The 21,546-nt window shown below is 40.2% G+C and overlaps 1 protein-coding gene across 3 annotated transcripts in view; it reads right to left on the reverse strand.

Annotated features, from left to right (window-relative positions):
* LOC133630716 (Fanconi anemia group A protein) overlaps positions 1–21,546 on the reverse strand; it is a 77,021-nt gene that overhangs the window by 7,384 nt on the left and 48,091 nt on the right. For all 3 annotated transcript variants that reach the window (XM_062022395.1, XM_062022396.1, XM_062022394.1), the window contains 9 exons: positions 19,605–19,678; positions 19,397–19,525; positions 16,181–16,253; positions 11,921–12,084; positions 11,741–11,846; positions 6,103–6,162; positions 5,900–6,004; positions 1,543–1,658; positions 1,309–1,453 (listed from right to left, as the gene is read on the reverse strand). In XM_062022395.1, the coding sequence (XP_061878379.1) occupies positions 1,309–1,453; positions 1,543–1,658; positions 5,900–6,004; positions 6,103–6,162; positions 11,741–11,846; positions 11,921–12,084; positions 16,181–16,253; positions 19,397–19,525; positions 19,605–19,678 (972 nt within the window). The remainder of the gene's footprint in view (positions 1–1,308; positions 1,454–1,542; positions 1,659–5,899; positions 6,005–6,102; positions 6,163–11,740; positions 11,847–11,920; positions 12,085–16,180; positions 16,254–19,396; positions 19,526–19,604; positions 19,679–21,546) is intronic.

A 21,546-nucleotide genomic window follows, 5' to 3' on the forward strand; every position in this document is an offset into this window, starting at 1 on the left:
TTTACATCCATCTTTGAAAAAAACTCAGGGGATGTGAGAATGCTCCCACTTTCCGAGTCGTAAATCCGACCTCGAGGGGCGTTTTCAGTTGAAATTCCAACTAGGAACTCGGAAATTCAGACTTCCCAGTACACATGGAAGGCACAATACATAGATGTTAGTACCAGGAGGTCTAAACATGGCTGATATGCGTGATACCCTTTCGCTGTGGTCTCACTCTTTTTCTAATCCACTCAAGCAGACGAGACAACAGAGTACATTTTGATTTTGATACTTAATACAGAGTGGCATTGTGGTCCTTTTATCGTCTTCTCAATGATGGTTTGCAGGTATCAACTGAAGCGATCAGAATAGATATGATAGTTTTCTGGAAGTTTCTTTTATAATTTTTGTTATGTGTGGTGTAGACTACATCCAAACTTTAAGTGCATTATTATGTTTCACCTTCAAGGGGCGCTGGACTTATTCCAGTTTCAGAGGTGCGTCATAAACAAAAGTACTTAAGCCGATGGGAGAATAAGTAGAAGGTCATATTTGACAGAGAAAGCCCACATTTAGGGATTGATCTACACAAAGTGCGCATCTTGGATGCGGGCGGGCGTTTACAGGCTTAAGTCGGCAAAGCTTTTTTTCACCTTAACACATGGGAGAAAAGGGGCCTAACTGCGCCAATTGAAACAGAGGCAGTGCAGTACAGCACGCTTTGCACAATCTACAAACATGCATTGATGAAAACAGATTATTTCTTGTGCCCACACAATCAGAACCACTGATATGGTTATGAGATATACTGTATGTTAGGTTTGCGCGAAATAGGCAAGATAAATTTGGCCAACAATAGACCTTTAACACTATTTATTATTCAATGATCTTGAAAATTTGAAGTATCAGGTATGACCAATACTGCTGCCCTTGTAACTACTTGGTATTGGATCGATATTAGTATTAAAACAACAAAAGAAGAAGTGCTTATTACATTAGAACAGCAGTGTAGATTAAACTATTTTACAACAGAAATTAACATTACATATATTATATATAATGTTAACAGTAAATTAATCAGTAGATTAATTATAGTTTTGAGAAAATAATACAACCGGAAATGACGCAATATGTCACTGCATATGTCACTAAGAGACTTTGTAACTGTTTTTTTTATTTTTTAAATGCTTCTATTATCATTTACAGTATAATTCAAATAATATATTGTGATATATATCGTTATCGCAAGAGGATGCAATATATATTGTGATATAGTACTGTATATATTAGATGTGACTGTCTATATTATGACTGAGAAGCTTTTACCTCTCTGTGTTTAACGTCCTTGTCTGGTTCCAGGAGGCTGAGAGCAGCATGGACATCCTGCTGGCCTTGCAGGCCTTCGTAAATGCTGGAGGCCAACAGCAGTGCAGGAGCTGAAGGGACCTGCAGCAACTGGCCCCCCATTAAGCTGAAGACCAGAACAAATCCAAATGATTACAAGTGTGTTGAACAATGGAACTAGGGATTAGGGAGGTCAGACAAAGGGACTATTAGCACCTGCAGGCCCAGTGTTGACTGCTAGCAATGATCTGCAGCTGCCCTGGTGGAGTCGCTCCATCACTCAGACGACACCACAAAGACAACACCGCTGCAGACATGCGGTCCCACCAATACTACAAACACACACACAAAACTTGATCAATTGATGGTCGTGTTCATGTCGTGTTTGTTTCTACCCAAGGTCGGGAAAATACACAAAGATGACCGAAGATAAATATTCATGCAGATGTCAGGCAGAGAAAGTAGAACTTTACAAAGTTGGAAGAAAGAGCTGTGAAGACTGTGAGCCATGACACCGAAGCCCCCATACTTGAAGCAGTCTGATGAGAGCTGGCCGATATTAGAAATATCATACGGTATTAGGATTTTATTTTCATATCAGCCAATATCGTTATGTATTACAATTAGGGCTATCAAAGTTAAATCTTTAACTCACGCGATTAATCACAAAAGATATTGTATTAATTATATACGAAGGTCCTGGGTTCGATCCTGGGCTCGGAATCTTTCTGTGTGGAGTTTGCATGTTTTCCCTGTGACTGCCTGGGTTCCCTCCGGGTACTACGGCCATACTTGCCAACCCTCCCGATTTTCCCGGGAGAGTCCCGAATTTCAGTGCCCCTCCCGAAAATCTCCCGGGGCAACCATTCTCACAAATTTTTCCCGATTTCCACCCGGACAACAATATTGGGGGCGTGCCTTTAGCGTTCTCTCTCACCTGAAACCTTCACCCTTTAACGGCCACATGCTGTCCTCAGTCATGTCCGCATGCTGTCCTCAGTCATGTCCGCTTTTCCTCCATATAAACAGCGTGCCGGCCCAGTCACATAACATCTGTGGCTTTTGGAACTCAGTGCACACACAAAGTGCACACACAACAACCTATCTGGATTCGATAAGAGATTCGATAAGGAATCGGTTCAATAAGAGGATTCGCTAATGGCATCGACATCGATAATTTCTTAACGAACATCATCCATATCCTCCTTCTTTTATTTATATATATATATATATACATATATATATATATAATAAATACTGTATTTTTCAGAGTATAAGGCGCTCCGGAGTATAAGTCGCACCGGCCGAAAATTCATAATAAAGAAGGAAAAAAACATATATAAGTCGCACTGGAGTATAAGTCGCATTTTTGGGGGAAATTTATTTGATAAAACCCAACACCAAGAATAGACATTTGAAAGGAAATTTAAAATAAATAAAGAATAGTGAACAACAGGCTGAATAAGTGTATGTTATATGACGCATAAATAACCAACTGAGAATGTGCCTGGTATGTTAACGTAACATATTATGGTAAGAGTCATTCAAATAACTATAACATATAGAACATGCTATACGTTTATCAAACAATCTGTCACTTCTAATCGCTAAATCCCTTGAAATCTTATACGTCTAGTCTCTTACGTGAATGAGCTAAATAATATTATTTGATATTTTACGGTAATGTGTTAATAATTTCACACATAAGTCGCTCCTGAGTATAAGTCGCACCCCCGGCCAAACTATGAAAAAAACTGCGACTTATAGTCCGAAAAATACGGTACTTGAATTTCAGTGAATTACAGCTATATATATATATATATTACCCCCCAGGGGGCTTTTTGAATATCTCCCTAATTCTGAGGTCTCAAGGTTGGCAAGTATGACTACGGCTTCCTCCCACTTCCAAAGACATGCACCTGGGGATAGGTTGATTGGCAAAACTAAATTGGCCCTGGTGTGTGAATGTGAGTGTGAATGTTGTCTGTCTATCTGTGTTGGCCCTACGATGAAGTGGCGACTTGTCCAGGGTGTACCCCGCCTTCCACCCGAATGCAGCTGAGATAGGCTCCAGCACCCCCCGCGACACCGAAAGGGACAAGCGGTAGAAAATGGATGGATGGATATATAAACACAGTATAATTGTGCAACATGTTTTGTCCGCACACGCACTTTTACCTTAATCGTGAATGGTTACTTGAAAAGTGTGTTGTTATTCAAAATTCAAGTGTGATTAATCTGATGTTAACATATTTTACAGACTGTGGAACTGAGTCAAACAAAATGAAATGCACATGAATAATAGGATGTAATAATTACATGTTGATGATTTTAAGCATAAGCGGCGCATTAATTTAAAAAAAAAAAAGCATCACGACATATGCTTTTTTTCCCAACAGCATAATTGATTACTGCTCACTGCTGACTTCATGAGAGCCAACAAACATAATAAAACATCAGTTACTGTACAAGGTCTGCTGTCAGTAGGATGCCGACTGATCGATTCTTGTTATATTCCCGTTTAGATGAAGAATGACTCATAATCCTCGCAAAGAAAAGGGAGGTGGAGCCAAGCATCTTTTGTGTCGTTCTAGCCATTACCGGGTATAAATTGGCTGTCAAAGTGTACCAAATTGTCAGAATTTGTCTCAGTCTTCTTCTATCCGGGGGAGATGCATGATTTATGATCTACAATGAACTTCCAAGGGGCAGTGAAGAGAGAAAGCAGATGACCACTCGATGATGTAAACATAGGGACACACGGTAGTGATCACATCGCCGCTATAAATAGCTTGTCTGCATTAGCGCTTATAACTGCTGATCACGTAGCCGCTATAAGTAATTTGTCTACATTAGCGCTTATAACTGCTGATCACGTCGCCGCTATAAGTAATTTGTCTGTGTTAGCGCTTATAATATTATCACTAATACTTGGTTAATATTCAAGTTACAAAATGTAAATGGAGTATTGTTGGCACTTTTTAAATGGTTATTTATTGGGTTATATGGGCGAAATAGAGGACCTCCAAATGGCTAAGCTGTAAGATGAATGCATTAAAAAAAAAATCCATCCGTCGTCATGTCTTTCATAATGATTGTGAACAATAGACAACATTTTAAAAAAGTGCAGTTCCCTTTTAATGTCTCTTTTTTGAGACAAATGTTTTGTTCCTTTGGCCAGGTTATTGTCATTTTGCCACTGTGGTTTCTGTTAAAACAGTAATTTACCCTGTGCTGAAAAGTCTCCATTACAGCATGGACTATGATGTTTATTTATCATTATTATAGTTTCACAGCCTTTTATTTAATTTGTTTCCTGTGTTTCTCCCTGATTTTGTATATGGTACACAATTTTTAAAAAATGTAAAAAGCCAGACAGAGGGCATGTTACTAGCTAGTGTTTTTTTAATAAACAATCAAACTGAGCATTTTTTCACTTGTTTGGTGGAAAGTTATACATGATGTAATATATTTATATAATGTGGCTTTAATGTAGTAAAGTACTTTTGAGGCATAGCTTGTAGTGTAGCTTGCTACAATTCTCTGGGTATAGCTTCCCCTGGAGCTTGGCTTCATTTAATCAAGAGTAAGTTGTAGCTTAGCTTACTACATTTTCCAAGTAGCTTGCCCATCACTGGTGGGTGCACATATTTAACCAAACTAAAAGTGAGTCTGCTGCAGCCCAAAAACCAACACGCCTACTGCTGCTGGCTGCAACAGCAGTGTGAGGGTTTGGAAGCTGCCGTGTTGTTATATTCAAGTAATACTCAAGTCTGCATGTTGCATGACAAAGTTGTCTCCTGTCCACCAAGTCAGGTCACCTCGCCAACTTTGTTACCGACTAACCGAGGCAAATACATAGGTCAGTTCGACCCTCTTCCAAAACTGTCTCGTATTTCTATCGAGGAAAAGTTATGAAGTATAACAGAATCAGATTTATTGGCCAATTACTGTATGTTTATCAGACAAGGAATTTGACTTGGTAGACTGCGCTCTCTTTGTTCAATGCAAGAAACAAAAAAAAGTGCAACAACTCATTATCTTTTTATTGCCCAGCCTTACCTCTGATTAATTTTGTACATGAAAAACTAAAATCATAGCCACTATGCTAAGCTAACTGAACAAAATAACCACATACTGAACAAATATTTCTTCTGGCGCAGATCATAAAAAAATAAAGGAATACAAAAATTAATGTGCGTATTGTTATTTGTTGTGGTAGAATCCAGGTTAATATGGCCATGCTTTTATTTTGACGGTCACTTTGCAGTTTGCACTGAACAAAAAGTGCATGTTTTAATGTTATGTAATTAGACAGTAGTTATGTTGCTGCTTAGCGCCCACATTTTGTGTCGAGAAAAGCGAGCACCTTTTTGTAATAATAACACGGTGGACCGAGACTTGATCAGCAGGTCCACATAGACTTTAGCAGATTGCACATGAAATGCCCCGAACAGCACTTTGAATGTTAAGAATGTGTTGTTCTTAAGAAGAGTACTTTATTGGATGTTAAGACAACAAAAAGCAATGCTAGAAAAAATATGATGGATCAATGTGTAAGCACGATACCAACCACTGTGGAGACCAGCAGCAGAGGACACCGCTGGCTGATCAGAGACAAGATCTTGCAGAATTCCTCCCCAACATGACTGCAGCGTGCACTAGCATACAAAATGCCCTGAATTGGAAAAAACATTTGTTCAAGAGCTAGTAGTAATGCTGGGAGGCAATGTTTACTATTTATTTATTCATTTGATAGTATTTAGTATTTCTTACTTTCAAGAAGTGTGATGTCAGATGAAAGGACAACAATCCGCCTGGTAAACACACACTCCTCTGATGCATAATGAAAGAAGATGACAGTCTATTACCAACTCTAAATTCTAAATGCTTAACTTAACAGTGAGGTCAGTGCTACTAGCCTATGAAGTCATTTTTGTTTTTATACATATTTAGACATGAGAACATTTGTCCTAATACAACTTTTTCACTTACGATACAATACCAATAGTGGATCCTTGCGTACTGGCCGATACTGACATTGATTGATACGATATATCAGCAGGAATCATACATACTTTTATTATTTTGTAGTGTGGAATGTTGGAAAAGCTTTGATCACGTGAAATTAGTAAAATAGAGAACAATGGTAGGCATGAAAAACATTTGTTTTTACCTGTCTGGAATTGATTTATGTTTCCTTTAAGTTGATGTGGAGTGGTTGTTGTGGTTTACTAGGGGAGGTGACGGCGACAGACACCAGGGGGAAGTGTGAACAATGATTTATTATATATATTAACTATATATATATATAATAATCAAACTATACAAATAAACAATAGAGTGGAGTGTGAACTAGATCCAAAAGTGTATGTGGTGTTAGGCTATGTGTGTAGTTAGCTGAAGTGTGTGTTACCAAGTGTTGAAACGAGAGATGAGGAAGTCCAGGGGAAGAGGGGAATCCGTGTCCAAGCGGGAGGTCGAGATCCAAGGGGGCAGTCCGAGAAGCAGGGGAACGACGAGGAATGACGAGACACACAGCAACGTCAAAACACGGGAACGGAGGTTGTACAGTAGACTATATTCCGGCGCCTGATGGCCGGTTCAGCAGGCTTATGAAGGCAGCGTCCTCATTACCGACAGGTGCGCCGATTGTTAGTGAATGATTGCAGCTGGTGGCTGCTGCAGAGCGGAGACGCGCACGGCGCGTCCCTGGAAGTGCGCCGCGGCCGTGGGCGTGTCCCAAGGTGAGACACGCAGGGCGCAAGGATGAGAGAGCGCATGTGGGCGTGGCCCGCGGTGCGCTCGCCATGAGGCACAGATGAGGACGCATTGGAATGCGCCCTGGCCGTGACAGTATCCCCCCCCTATGGACAGCTTCCAGATGTCCTAGAAGTCGAACCCCCCAAAAAACAAGAACAAGAGTCAAGGGAGGGTGGAGGGGCGAACTGGTGGTGGGTCGCCGGCCCAAGTGTCCCCGAATCCACCGGGGACGAGTCTGGTGGCGGCGGCGAGAAGAACGCCGCTGAGGCGGACGACCAAAGAACGGCCACCCTCTTGGCCGTCGGGAAGGCGGACGAAAGTGGTGCCATGATGCGTCTCGCCGGAGACGAGGAGGTGACATCGGAGGCAAAGAGGATGACGTCATCGGCAGCGTGGAAGCGACAGACATCGGCGGCGAGGAAGCGGCAGATGTCATCGGTGACGTGGAAGCGGCAGACGACATCGGCGGGGCAGGCGAGGAAGACGTCATCTGCAATGCAGGCATGGATGCAGCAGGCGTTGTCGGCGCTGGAGACGAGGACGGCTGAGGATCAGGCTGAGGTGCTGAGGTCGACGCTGCAGGCCGAGGGGCAGAGGTCGAGGCCAGCCTGGAAGCTGGCGGAGACGCAGGAGTCAGCCTGGAAGCTGGTGCTAGCTCGGAGGCTAGTTCGGGGTCAGGTGCTAGCTCGGAGGCTAGTTCGGGGACAGGTGCTAGCTTGGAGGCTAGCTCGGGGACAGGTGCTAGCTCGGGGTCAGGTGCTAGCTCGGGGTCAGATGCTAGCTCGGACGCTAGCTCGGGGTCAGGTGCTAGCTCGGACGCTAGCTCGGGGTCAGGTGCTAGCTCGGACGCTAGCTCGGGGACAGGTGCTAGCTCGGACGCTAGCTCGGGGACAGGTGGTAGCTCGGACGCTAGCTCGGGGACAGGTGGTAGCTCGGACGCTAGCCAGGGGACTGGTGGCTGCGGCTGGGAAAAGCAGAAAACAGATGGTATTTCTCTGGCAGGGGGTAGAATGTCTGGGTGCAGCTGTGCTACCACATCAGCACAGCCACCAGTGCTAAAATGAAAGAGTAATGGTATTGGTCTGGTAGGGGGTAGCCTGGCTGGATGCAGCACCACATCAGCACAGCCACCAGTACTATCCCCCCCCTCTGAACGCGGATGCCAGACGCTTCCAGCTGACTGAGGAACAGTCACTAAGGGTGGGAGGTGGGTGGCCAGGCGGCGGGTAAATTCCTCCATCCCCATATTGGAGTTAAACAGTCCCTTGAAGGAGTGTTGGGGAGGGCTAGAAAAATTGTCCTGGGTGGAGGTAAAAGAAAAAGACATCCTGAGAGGGGCAGCAAGAAAAAAAAAAAATGGAGAGAAAGAGAAAGAAAAAAAAGTCACTGGGGGAGGGGCTAAAGTCACTGGGGGCGGAGCTAAGGAACTGTGCTGTCAGGTCCCTAATCAATTGGCCGGAATATACTGTTGTGGTTTACTAGGGGAGGTGACGGCGACAGACACCAGGGGGAAGTGTGAACAATGATTTATTATATATATTAACTATATATATATATAATAATCAAACTATACAAATAAACAATAGAGTGGAGTGTGAACTAGATCCAAAAGTGTATGTGGTGTTAGGCTATGTGTGTAGTTAGCTGAAGTGTATGTTACCAAGTGTTGAACGAGAGATGAGGAAGTCCAGGGGAAGAGGGGAATCCGTGTCCAAGCGGGAGGTCGAGATCCAAGGGGGCAGTCCGAGAAGCAGGGGAACGACGAGGAATGACGAGACACACAGCAACGTCAAAACACGGGAACGGAGGTTGTACAGTAGACTATATTCCGGCGCCTGATGGCCGGTTCAGCAGGCTTATGAAGGCAGCGTCCTCATTACCGACAGGTGCGCCGATTGTTAGTGAATGATTGCAGCTGGTGGCTGCTGCAGAGCGGAGACGCGCACGGCGCGTCCCTGGAAGTGCGCCGCGGCCGTGGGCGTGTCCCAAGGTGAGACAAGCAGGGCGCAAGGATGAGAGAGCGCATGTGGGCGTGGCCCGCGGTGCGCTCGCCATGAGGCACAGATGAGGACGCATTGGAATGCGCCCTGGCCGTGACAGTGGTATGGCGTAGTGGGTAGAGCGGCCGTGCCAGAAACCTGAGGGTTGCAGGTCCGCTCCCCGCCTCTTACCATCCAAAAAAATCACTGCCGTTGTGTCCTTGGGCAGGACACTTCACCCTTGCCCCCGGTGCCGCTCACACCGGTGAATGAATGATGAATGAATGAGTTGTAAAAATGAATGATGGGTTCTCACTTCTCTGTGAAGTGCTTTGAGTGTCTAGAAAAGCGCTATATAAATCTAATCCATTATTATTATTAGGGTTCGCATGTACCCTGTATAAAGGACTCCCACAGGGAGTCCTTTGTACAGGTACAAAGGAACCTATTGAAATTGTAAGGTTGATTATTATTCCGCAGCTTTGCGCACTACTTTGCCTCCCTTAACATGCTTCAAAACTCACCAAATTTTATACACACATAGAAAAACTGGGACAGCAAACTTTAGTAAAAAAACCAAACCCCAAAAATAAAAATTTGCGCTCTAGCGCTCCCTAGGAAAAAAACAAAAACAAACTGCCTGTAACTCCCACTAGGAAGGTCGTAGAGACATGAAACAAAAACCTGTATGTAGGTCTCACTTAGACCTACAATTCATAATTTCACATCCTCGGGCAAAAACCAACAGGAAGTTGGCAATTTCCCCTTCATCACAAAAAATGACTAAAAACACTAATTTTTGCCTCTTTGAGCTGTAATTTGACCCCCTTAAAATACTACAAAACTCACCAAAATTTTTACACACATTGGGACTGGTGGAAATTGCGATCTAAAAAAAACCGAACCCCAAAACTCAAAATTGCGCTCTAGCGCAATTTTTGAATAAAACAGAGACACTGCTTGTAACTTCCGGTAGGAACGTTTTAGAGACATGAAACAAAAACCTCTACGTAGGTCTCACTTAGACCTCCATTTCATAGATTGAAATCCTTCAGCAAAAATCAACAGGAAGTTTGATATCCCCACTTCAAAACATTTTTTTTTTAAAAAGCGGTCACCAAACATCAAACATTATCTCCTCTGAGCGCGTTTGTCGTTTTGGCTTCAAACTACTACAGGAGAGAGATTGAACCCTTCTGATTAAAAGTTGACGTTTTAATAAGTGCTACGGTTTTGATTTTACGAGCCTTGGCACTCAGCAACAAAGGGTTGGAGTTGGGGGTTAAATCACCAAAATGATTCCCGGGCGCGGCGCCGCTGCTGCCCACTGCTCCCCTAGGGGATGGGACAAATGCAGAGGACAAATTTCACCACATCTAGTGTGTGTGTGACAATCATTGGTACTTTAATATTAATCTTTAATAAAAGAACCACTGTGCCGCAGCACCTAGGAAAAAAACACAGACACAACTTCCTCTAACTCCCAGTACGAATATCGTAGAGACATGCAACACAAACCTCTATGTAGGTCTCACTCAGGACTACCACTGGACAAAAGTATTGGGACACCTAGGACTAGCACCTGCCAAAATGCGGACCCGACCAACGCTGCTTGCAGCTTTAATTATTATTGTTTTTCTGGCGACACCTAGTGGCCGCAAATTCATGAAGTTTAGCTCTTGACACAGTAAGTTGAAAAATGCGGACATGTTTGTTATTTTTGATTGGAGACTTTGTAAGTATAAGTAAGATGCAACAAACAATATTTGATACTTGTTTATATTGACAAATGTGCTGTTTTAGACTGCAATACTGTTCAATGAAGGACACTTATTACATGTCTAGCTTGTGTGGTACTGTGTGCTTAGCTGTTAGCTCCTAGTAGCTTTTAGCCTGCTATGTTTACCTTTTAGTAAATGACTTCACTAAAATACAAGAAAAGACCAATCTTGTGTGTTTATTGGACGACTGTTAACTGGCTGTCGCTGTCCAGCTTTGCACAAGTTAACACGCTGCAGGACTTTTTATATCAAAACGTACAGTACATGCCAAAATTTTGGACACACCTGCTCATTCAATGTGTTTTCTTTATTTTCATGACTATTTACATTGTAGTTTGTCACTGAAGGCATCAAAATTGGAGTTATGTACTTAACAAAAAAAGGTGAAATAACTGAAAACATGTTTTATATTCTAGTTCCATATATTATATTCTAGTTCCATTCTAGTTCCATTTCAAAATAGCCACCCGTTGCTCTGATTATTGATTTGCACACTCTTGGCATTCTCTTGATGAGCTTCAAGAGGTAGTCACCTGAAATGGTTTTCACTTCACAGGTGTCATAGTTTTGATGCCTTCAGTGACAATCTACAATGTAAATAGTCATGAAAATATAGAAAACGCATTGAAATGAGAAGGTGTGTCCAAACTATTGGCCTGTACTGTATATCAGAAAGTTTACATGGAAGCCGATATAACCCTATACTTATTGTTTTGCTGATATCGGGCTGATATCTGATCAATATCAGATTGGGACACCACTGTTGTTTACATGTAATTAAATATTTTCCAGTGATAAAAAGATGATTGTGAACATTTCTTAAAAAGTACCAATATATATTATAGGGTGTTTTTTTCACAGTGCGTCATCAGATCTTAAAGAGAAGCACACCTGATGTTGGTTGACATGTTGGATCAGTTTGTCACAGTCCAGATGCCTCCTACCTTCTTCAGCCTTCACCTTAATAAAACTCACTGATGGGAGAGCCAGCAGTACTCTGGCACACACACATAGACAAACACATTAAGCTTCTGAAGTGACACACGGGAGGGTTTGTTAATTTGTGCATACCTGTTCCATGTGTTTAGTGTGTGTTCACAGCTGAGTTGTGCTGAAGCTTCAGTCAGTGAGCCGGAGAACCTCTCAGACACCAACTCAAACAGGAAATCACATACATCAGCTCTGCCTGGGTGACTAACTGCAGGGGGGGTCAGATCCATCTCATAGACCACTTCCTGCGTTTGTGCATATATACACACATCAGAACACACTTCGTACAGTGGAACCCGTTTATGTGCACACCACTTTAGACTGGTTGACTTACTTTGACATAAGCGGTTGACGACATTAACCAAAACTATTAATTACTTACACATTTACTTGTGACTTTGTTCAGAGACATTAAGAAAATAGCTAATAGTAATCGATGGTTGTTTGTTGACATGCTTTTACTGCCTTTGTGCAATTATTTTTTAACATCCTTGGATTTTTCACATATTTTACACTCTTATCTTACGGAACAGCTGTGATAATTTACTTGTATGTTTTGACTACAATGACATTTAAGATTTCATACATGTTGTAGGCCAGGATTAGAAGTTTGAGGAGTAGTGTGTGTGTGCGTGTGTCTTTTGGTTTCAGGATTTGTAGGTCACAATTAGTCATACACATACAAACCACACACATACACTTGTGAGTGAGAATAGAGAAGAGGATATGTTTGGAGTGCCATACTATTTGTTGACCGCTTTAGTTTGCTTATTATTATTAGCCTTTATTTAACCAGATAAAATCCCATTGAGATCAAAGATCTCTTTTCCAAGGGAGACCTGGCCAAGAGGGCAGCAGCAAGGTTACATTAAAAACAGTAAACAAATAAATAAAACATCACATTTACGACATTAAAACTTGCTCACATAACACATGTACATACAGACAAGGTAGACTGCAGTCCTTTCACAGAAGCTTTAAACTCATTCAACGTAACAAGGGTTTGAAGTTTAATATTCAATTGTAGGTTATTCCAAGCCTTCGCTGCTGAAAACCTAAATGCTTTCTTGCCCAGTTCAGTTCTTACTTTGGGGACGACAAATTGCAGAACATTCATTGAACGAAGATTGTGACTTCCTTGTTTCTTTGTTAAAAGACAAGACAGATAAGATGGAGTGATACCCAGAATGGTTTTGTAGATGAAAACATACCAATGATTGAGGCGTCGAGCACATAACGATGTCCAGTTAACCATTGAGTATAATACGCAATGGTGAGTAAGGGGAGCGCAGTTGGTGATAAATCTCAGTGCACCGTGGTACACACTATCCAGCTTGTGGAGACAACCAGCAGTATTGCTATTATAGTTCATCTTATTACTTCCTTTTGTTATAGTATTCATATTTCTTGTCATCATGTTGTGTATACATATTCAATCCACATCAAATTCCTTCAAGAGTCAAAAGTGTGCCATTCAAGAAACAAAGACCCAGCCTCCTTAATCCAATTAAGGTTAAGGAGGTCACAACAAAATGTAAACAAATATGTCATCAAAGGAAATAATACACAAAAAGGCACAAATTATCATTCAGAGAACCACCACAGTAAACTCTCTGGAGACAAAACCTCACTTTGGAAGCTTTGCCACAGGATTACAAGCGATAAAAAGCACATGCCCTTGTTGTCAAGGAGGACACACACTAATGCACAGCAACCTCCACTGTTTAAAGTGTTCATAACAAGGGACTCAAGCACACCTGTGGCGTGTAGTGCTGCATAACCTTCCTCTTTGTAAGACCCATGTCACGTGACTTCAAACATGACATGACACCACGGCTGGTTCTGAGACAGGAGTGATTGCTTTGCTTTTAATTTACAGGAAGTGGGTATTGCGTTTTGAAGCAGCAAATTTTTCAGCACAAAATTTTTCAGCACTTGATTTTTTTACACAATTTTGTCAACATAACAATTTTAGAGAGACGCATTTTGCTAACAATTTTTTTTAACGCAGTTGTCAGCATAGTGGATGACTTTCATTCAGTACATGCACAAGTTTACATTGGCATTTTGGACACTCTTCTATCAATAAAAAATATGTTTGAGATGATTAAATCACTTTTCAAGATGATAATGCATCTTGCCATAGAGCAAAAACTGGAAAATCTTTCCTTGCAGAAAGATGTATAAGTCAATGTCATGGCCTGCAAATTGTCTGGATCTCAATCCAATTGAAAATCTGTGGTGGAAATTGAAGAAAATGGTACATGACAAGACTCCAACCTGCAAAGCTTATCTGACAACAGCAATCAGAGAAAGTTGGAGTAGGATTGATGAAGAGTAGTGGTTTTCACTCATTAAGTTCATGCGTAAGGGACTGCAAGCTGTTATAAAAGCCAGAGATGGTGCAAAAAAGCGCTAATGGTGGGTTTGGGTGTATTTTGTTTTTCATAATTTTTTCCCCCCAGGATTGTTCTAAAATTTTTACTGTTACTGACTAGCACAATTTATTTTAATTATTTATTTTAGTGTTTCCAAAAGCTAAAAGTTGCCATTTGGAATGATTATGATTTAGTGTCATGTTTGTTATCTTATTCTTTTTTATACCAAAATTAAACAACTGAATGAACATCTTGCAAGACTGGCGGTTTCATATTGTTTTGGTCTGGAGTTGTATAATTGTTTGATATTTGTTTAAATTGTCAAATGTGCTGTTTTAGACTGTAATATTGTTCAATGAAGGATCCATCCATCCATCCATTTTCTACCGCTTGTCCCTTTTGGGGTCGCTGGAGCCTATCTCAGCTGCATTCGGGCGGAAGGCGGGGTACACCCTGGACAAGTCGCCACCTCATCACAAGGCCAACACAGATAGACAGACAACATTCACACTCACATTCACACATTAGGGCAAATTTAGTGTTGCCAATCAACCTATCCCCAGGTGCATGTCTTTGGAGGTGGGAGACTTATTACATACTGTATATCTAGCTTGTGTGCTATATTGTGTGTAGAGAAGCTTCTAGCTTTTAGTAGCCTATAGCTTTCCATGCTTACCTTTTGTAAATGCCTTGACTGGAAAAGACCAACCTTGTGTGCTTATTGGAGGACGTTTAGATGTTCACTGGCTGTCCAGCTTTGCACAAGTTGCATGTTTTTTTGGGGGGGGAAATACACTTCACCCACCTTGCTCCCATGAATTATGAATTAATGTTAAGTGGTGGTCGGAGAGGCTGCAGGCGCAAATTGACAGCCACATTTCCGTCAGTCTACCCGAGGGCATCTGTGACTACGAAACATAGGTTGTGAATGTGGAGTGAATGAATGATGGCTTCTCATTATCACTGTAAAGCGCTTTGAGTGTCTACAAAAGCGCTATATATGTATGCGCTATATAATTCATTATTTTTATTATTTAAGGAGTCGAGGTGTAGGACTTCTTCTAACTGAGATATCATCGAACATTTTACATAAAAACCAGAGTAATCTCGTTTGAAAGGTTGACACATCCAATTGAGCTCTGATCGGCACAAGGTACGAAATTGTTGAAATATACATGTTAAAAGTTCTGCAAGTGGCTAAAGAGGCAACCACCGTCAGCAGACTACTTCTACTCCTCTTTGGACATGTAATGAGACATATTTTAACTGTATGCATGTTCAAAATAAATTTACACCATAAACCATAATCCAATATAATCCCATACTTTTGATGACATCTCTAGTTAATACCGCTTATTTTTTATTTTATAGTTCACTTTTCACTAAATAGAAAGTCACTGTGTGCATGTTTTACTTTTAGTGTTGTGGAATTAAGAAGTAGTGATGTTGCTGTGGTTTCACGTTGCTTATAATAAAGTCAAGATCACAGTGGTACCTCGATTTTTTGTTTATCATCTGTCAAGGTTAGACGAAAACCCAAGCATTGTTTTCTAATAAGAAATAATGTAAATCCATTTAATCTGTTCGACAGCCAAAAATATGAAGACAAAACATATTTTATAGAAAATAATGACATTTTAACATGCAGAAAACAATTTTAACATCAAATTTAACATCACATTTTACGTAAACCAAAGCATATGAATAGTGTGGCGTAACAAAACCGAGATACCTCTGTACTACAACACATGTCGACATAAATGGAACAATTTTTCAAAGAGATTACCCCTTATGTTGACCATGTACTGTATGTTGACCATGTATGTCGACGTCGACTTAAGCTTTTAGTAATAAGAAAAATAAGGTGGACCAGGATATGATGAGTTTCTCCCCATGGACGCGTTACAATTTACTTTTATATGTGGTTGCTAAGTAGTATTGTAAGAAGATTATAATTGGTCACCTGTAATATGCAGATGATGTCTGGAAGACAGGTTCCTCTCTGTGAGATTGTGTGATCTTTTTTACTCTTCTCACTGTGAACATGACAAGGGTGAAAGAGTTGCAAATGTGTGATAAAGCCATCCAATAAGCATTAAAAAGGTAATCAGAAAACATCACAGGAACAGAAAATAACAAAAGTGAAACAAAGTTATAACTAGGGCTGGGCGTATATCGATATACTCGATATATCGCGGGTTTGTCTCTGTGCGATATAGAAAATGACTATATCGTGATATTCGAGTACCAGTATACGTTCTCAGGCAGTTGCTTTTAGCTGCGGGGCATTAAACTGCATGCATTTCTCACTGTTTCCTGTCTCTCCTTCTCACAGAGACTTAGAACAAGCGCACCTTCTTACATACAGTACGTCACATACTGTCACGTGCCACTGCTTAATAACTGTTTAATAAATACAGTTTTGGTAAATTGACTTAGTTGTGATTTCCCTCTCTGCATGAAAGTTTAAAATGAGCATATATTAATGCAGTATGAACAAGAATGTTTTAATGTAGACACATAGAATCATCATACTGCTGTGATTATATGTATCAAGTGTTCATTCAAGGCTAAGGCAAAATATTGAGATATATATCGTGTATCGCGATATGGCCTAAAAATATTGAGATATTAAAAAAAGGCCATATCGCCCAGCCCTAGTTCTAACCACGGCTGGCAAACAGCAACAAGTTATGTATTTGATGCTCAGCTAGGCTTTTGCAAGATGATTCAGGGTCCTCCCAGTCATAAAAGAGCATGTAAAGTGTCCTTTGGTGCCAATGTGAGTGTGAATGCTGGCTTTAGGTGTCATTCCTATGACTAACTGGGTGAGGTGGGGTACACCCTAGAACAGAATAAACAGGGATTGTGGTCCATCTCAGCTTGACAACAAGGGATTTGTACTATTCACATTTGAACAGGTACGGTACCAATTCCCCGTAATTTGGAATCTATACAGGCACTCAACGGTACCAATTTTAGGTATTTAGTGTTTATGTGATAATAAATGTAAATGTGTTTAATAATGACATCACATTTTTAAAATGCAACATTTAACAGTGTGCTGATAATAATAACTGTGGTGTCCAGTTATTATATTTTGCTTTCTTACACCTCTGAGTATCATTTGATACAATATACAAACATACATTCATTTCAGTCTGTCCTAAATATGTTGCTCTAGTAAGGAAATAGTCTTTGCCATTAAGATGAATATGCCAGTCTTTTCTTTTGTTGATTCCTACAAACAGTAATTATGTACTTTTTACATACCAGCTGTTTGATTGTATTGTGCATCTTAGTTGTAGTTTTCATTACCAAATTTGGAGATGTTGAAATTGGCATGTAAAATCACTAATGCTAATCAGTAATGGCATAAGATCGCCACGATACCAGAATTTCAGCAGTCGGTACCGATATATGAGAATTTTCAATACTTATTTGATATCACAATAAAATTAAAATTAAAATCTGAACCCATTATACTCCCCCTTCTGCTCGAGTGCAGCTGGGATAATCTCCAACACCTTGAGAGGGACAAGCGGTAGAAAATGGTCTTTTAAATTTACTACTTTATTGAAAAGTGTTTCAAAGTGTCAAATATTTAAGATCACTGTTCTTCAACAGTTTTTGCAAAAAATTTAAATTGTAGTATCAGAAAAACTATACATTAAAAAATAACAGCAGTGTTCTACAACCTTCCAGACTGTGCTTGTAAATATCATAAATAACCACAATAGTCAACTATTGTACCTTCTAAAAACAACAGCAGTGGCATGGAGCTTTCAAGTATTGTATATTAAAAAAACAATATTTTGTATTAATATTATTTCATAAGGTGGTAGTGTGGCATTGTGTAATTTGTAATGAAATAAACTAATAAAAAGGCTTAAACATACATTTTAAGACAAATTCACAAACAAACCACAAAGTCATGGACTTTGTGGTTCTGTTTGTGAATGTATTTTATTCCTTATTAGTGTCAACATTTTAGCCTTTTTTCATTATGTTATGCTGGTTTGATCTATTTTTCCATGTTTTTTTTTGTTCATTTTATTTCTACAAAGTGCCATGGACCCATAAACAAGAACTGTGTTCTGCAAATGGCACCCAGGCCACAGTTTGAACACCACTGGTTTACTTATTTCACCAGGAAGACAAATTGTTGCCAAACGATGTAAGAGTGTCTCTAAGCTGTGTCTTCTTAGCACTTATAGAAGTGTTAAAATTGTGTAGCTACTTTGTGGAGGTTTTCTGCAGGTGTTTCACATATAAAGCATACTCCAGGTTTGTGGCGGCGGATCGCTGCTCTCACTCACGCAGCAAATACTTCGCTTTTCATGACCGCTTGTATTTATTTAGTAAATAAATGCATGAGGTATAACACACTCCACTCTGTCACTTCCTCCTCGTTTCACTTTTTTTTTTTGTGTTGGTAAAGTAGCAAAGCAGAGCTCTTCTGCTATGTCTTTCTCTGGCGAGGCAGGTGTAAATTAGATGTGTTGTAAGGCATACAATGCAAGTTACAATGCATACTACCAAAGTTCTATTATCATTTCTTAATTAGCGAGGAAGAATCAAAAGCACCAAATTTGTTGTAGGATGACACAAATAAATAAATATATGGGAAACACGGGCTCATATTTTTAGGATAGCAGGCTTCTTCTTCAGTGCAGACTGCTCAGTTCTCACATGCCAAGAATCGACATAGCTTGCCGACGAAAACGTGTTGGACAGTCTTTGGTGCTGACGATACTTAAAAAAAGCTGGTATTGATGTAATTTTTGCACGTTGGTATCAAAGTATTGATACTTTTGACAACCCTAATATGACATATCAAATGTAAATTACCATTTAGCTAGCGCATTTTAAAAAGTGGAGCCTTGCTTTTGAGTGCTTTCTATCAGGCATGCTTGCCTTGTTGGCATAAAAAATTACAACATTGCTTGTTTGTCCTTTAAGTGTTTGAGTTGGTCCCAAGTCTGCAACCGGATGTGATATCACATGCTTGCAACAAAAGGTATCAAAATATGCTACATTTTAATTTTACGTAACTCAGTATGCAGTAGTACAGACGGAATTCGGTCGGTACTCATTAAAGTACCTAATTCGGTACACGCCAATGCAAGCTAGGTCAGAGTTTAGAGATCAATTTTGTACTGCTGAGCAACACACTAACCTGGACTGCTGGTCCATGATGGCATGGAAGAGATGAAAGAAAAGACTTTTCATGCTTCCTCCACAGCCACCCTCATTATCTGGAGCAGTTAGATAAAGGTGCAGACATGCCCACTGGTGGTACTCCAGTCTAACACACACACAAGTAGACTTAGACCTAGTCTGTGGGTATGTTGTGCATATGCAATGTGTGTCAGCCTCTGTATTACCGTTCTGAGTCAGTCAACGCATCTTTACTTCTTTCCACTTGGGATTCATTTGCCAGCCATTCTGTGAAGAATAACTGCACATAAAAAGGGGGTGGAGGGTGAAGTGGGAGGTTATATTACCAATGCAATACAAATTGAATAACCAACAACACAAATATTTTCGCCAATGCAGCGTTTAAAAACAATAGCCATCCACACCAGGACAAAAAATGCCAGGATATCAGTATTGGTCCATATCGCCAAGCCCTACAATCAGCTAAACACTAAATAACTCCACAGCGAAGAAGGTTTCAGGAGTTTACTGAGGATTTTGTGAAACTAAAAACATACAAAGAAAATGCCACTCTAGGTCAGTGGTTCTCAAATGGGGGTACGCGTACCCCTGGGGGTACTTGAAGGTATGCCAACGGGTACGTGCGATTTTTTAAAAATGTCTGTCAAAAAGAACTGTGAAAAGAAATGCAACAATGCAATATTCAGTGTTGACAGCTAGATTTGTTGTGGACATGTTCCATAAATATTGATGTTAAAGATTTCTTTTTTTGTGAAGAAATGTTTAGAATTAAGTTCATGAATCCAGATTGATCTCTATTACAATACCCAAAGAGGGCACTTTAAGTTGATGATTACTTCTATGTGTAGAAATCTTTATTTATAATTGAATCACATTTTCAACAAGTTTTTAGTTATTTTTATATCTTTTTTTTCAAATAGTTCAAGAAAGACCACAAACAAATGAGCAATATTTTGCACTGTTAACAATTTAATAAATCAGAAACTGATGACATAGTGCTGTATTTTACTTTTTTATCTCTTTTTTTTCAACCAAAAATGCTTTGCTCTGATTAGGGGGTACTTTAATTAAAAAAATGTTCACAGGGGGTACATCACTGAAAAAAGGTTGAGAACCACTGCTCTATGCTAAGGCCAAATGGTTGTGATGTTAGTTTAGCTATCTAGCAATTAGCACGTACAAAATATGCATAGAACAATTGCTTGTATTCCGTGACGTGACTTCTTCCCGGAAGTGAAAAACAGTGGTGGTCAGCCAAGCCAAGATTGCTGTTGGGTAGCAAGCAGCAAGCGAACTATCTGAGTACACAAGGGGCCTAGATCTTCCTGCAAAAAGCAGATACAAGCAAAAAAAAATCTAACTAAGCAATGGAATATATCGCTATACTTTATTAAAAAAATATTTTTCAAATGATATCTAGGATTATCCGTCGGCCGCGTTCCCAGACATGTCGAACTATCTCGTGCTCCAGACATCATTCTACACTACAAAACAGATTACAACTTGGAAAAGCATGGAGGTCTGCAACTTGTGTGTGGCTCGGTCAAGGAAATTGGTATCAAGACTGCCAGATAATTATGCATAATGTTTGCTTAAGTAAAGTTGCATTTTACGATTTAACTTTGCATCCATCGCCGAGTTTGTTGTTGCCATTGCACGCGCTGTTTACGAGTATGCATGTTTTTCCCCGTCTTTATCGAAACATAACTATAGATGTCAAAGTTGTGGATGTGCTGAAAGCTTCATTTATGATTGCTGCCTTTGGTAAAAGCTTAACTCTTTTAGGTTTTGCTCACATTTGCTTTCTTTTATTTAGATTCACCAAGTTTGTGTATTTCAAAACATTCATAGCAAAAATTTGTTTTAAGAAATATAAATAATATCAAGATAATACTTCAATGGGAAACACTGAACGTTAAAAGTATATCAAACAAACCTTTAACGACGTGATCACTGCAAACTCTTGGACTCTGCTCCCTTGGACTGGAGCGCGTGCTACTTTTTTGGCGTCGTTTTAAGAAATCTTGCACTCTTCTGCCCTTCTTGATTACCTTTCGTGGAATTCTGACGAAATGCTTATCCTTTTTCCGATTTGAACGGTTCATACAGTCAAAAGGGCATTTTTCTTAAAGACAGGCTAAAGGTTAT

This window comes from Entelurus aequoreus, linkage group LG16 (genome assembly GCF_033978785.1).
Source record: "Entelurus aequoreus isolate RoL-2023_Sb linkage group LG16, RoL_Eaeq_v1.1, whole genome shotgun sequence".
Classification (NCBI taxonomy): domain Eukaryota; kingdom Metazoa; phylum Chordata; class Actinopteri; order Syngnathiformes; family Syngnathidae; genus Entelurus; species Entelurus aequoreus.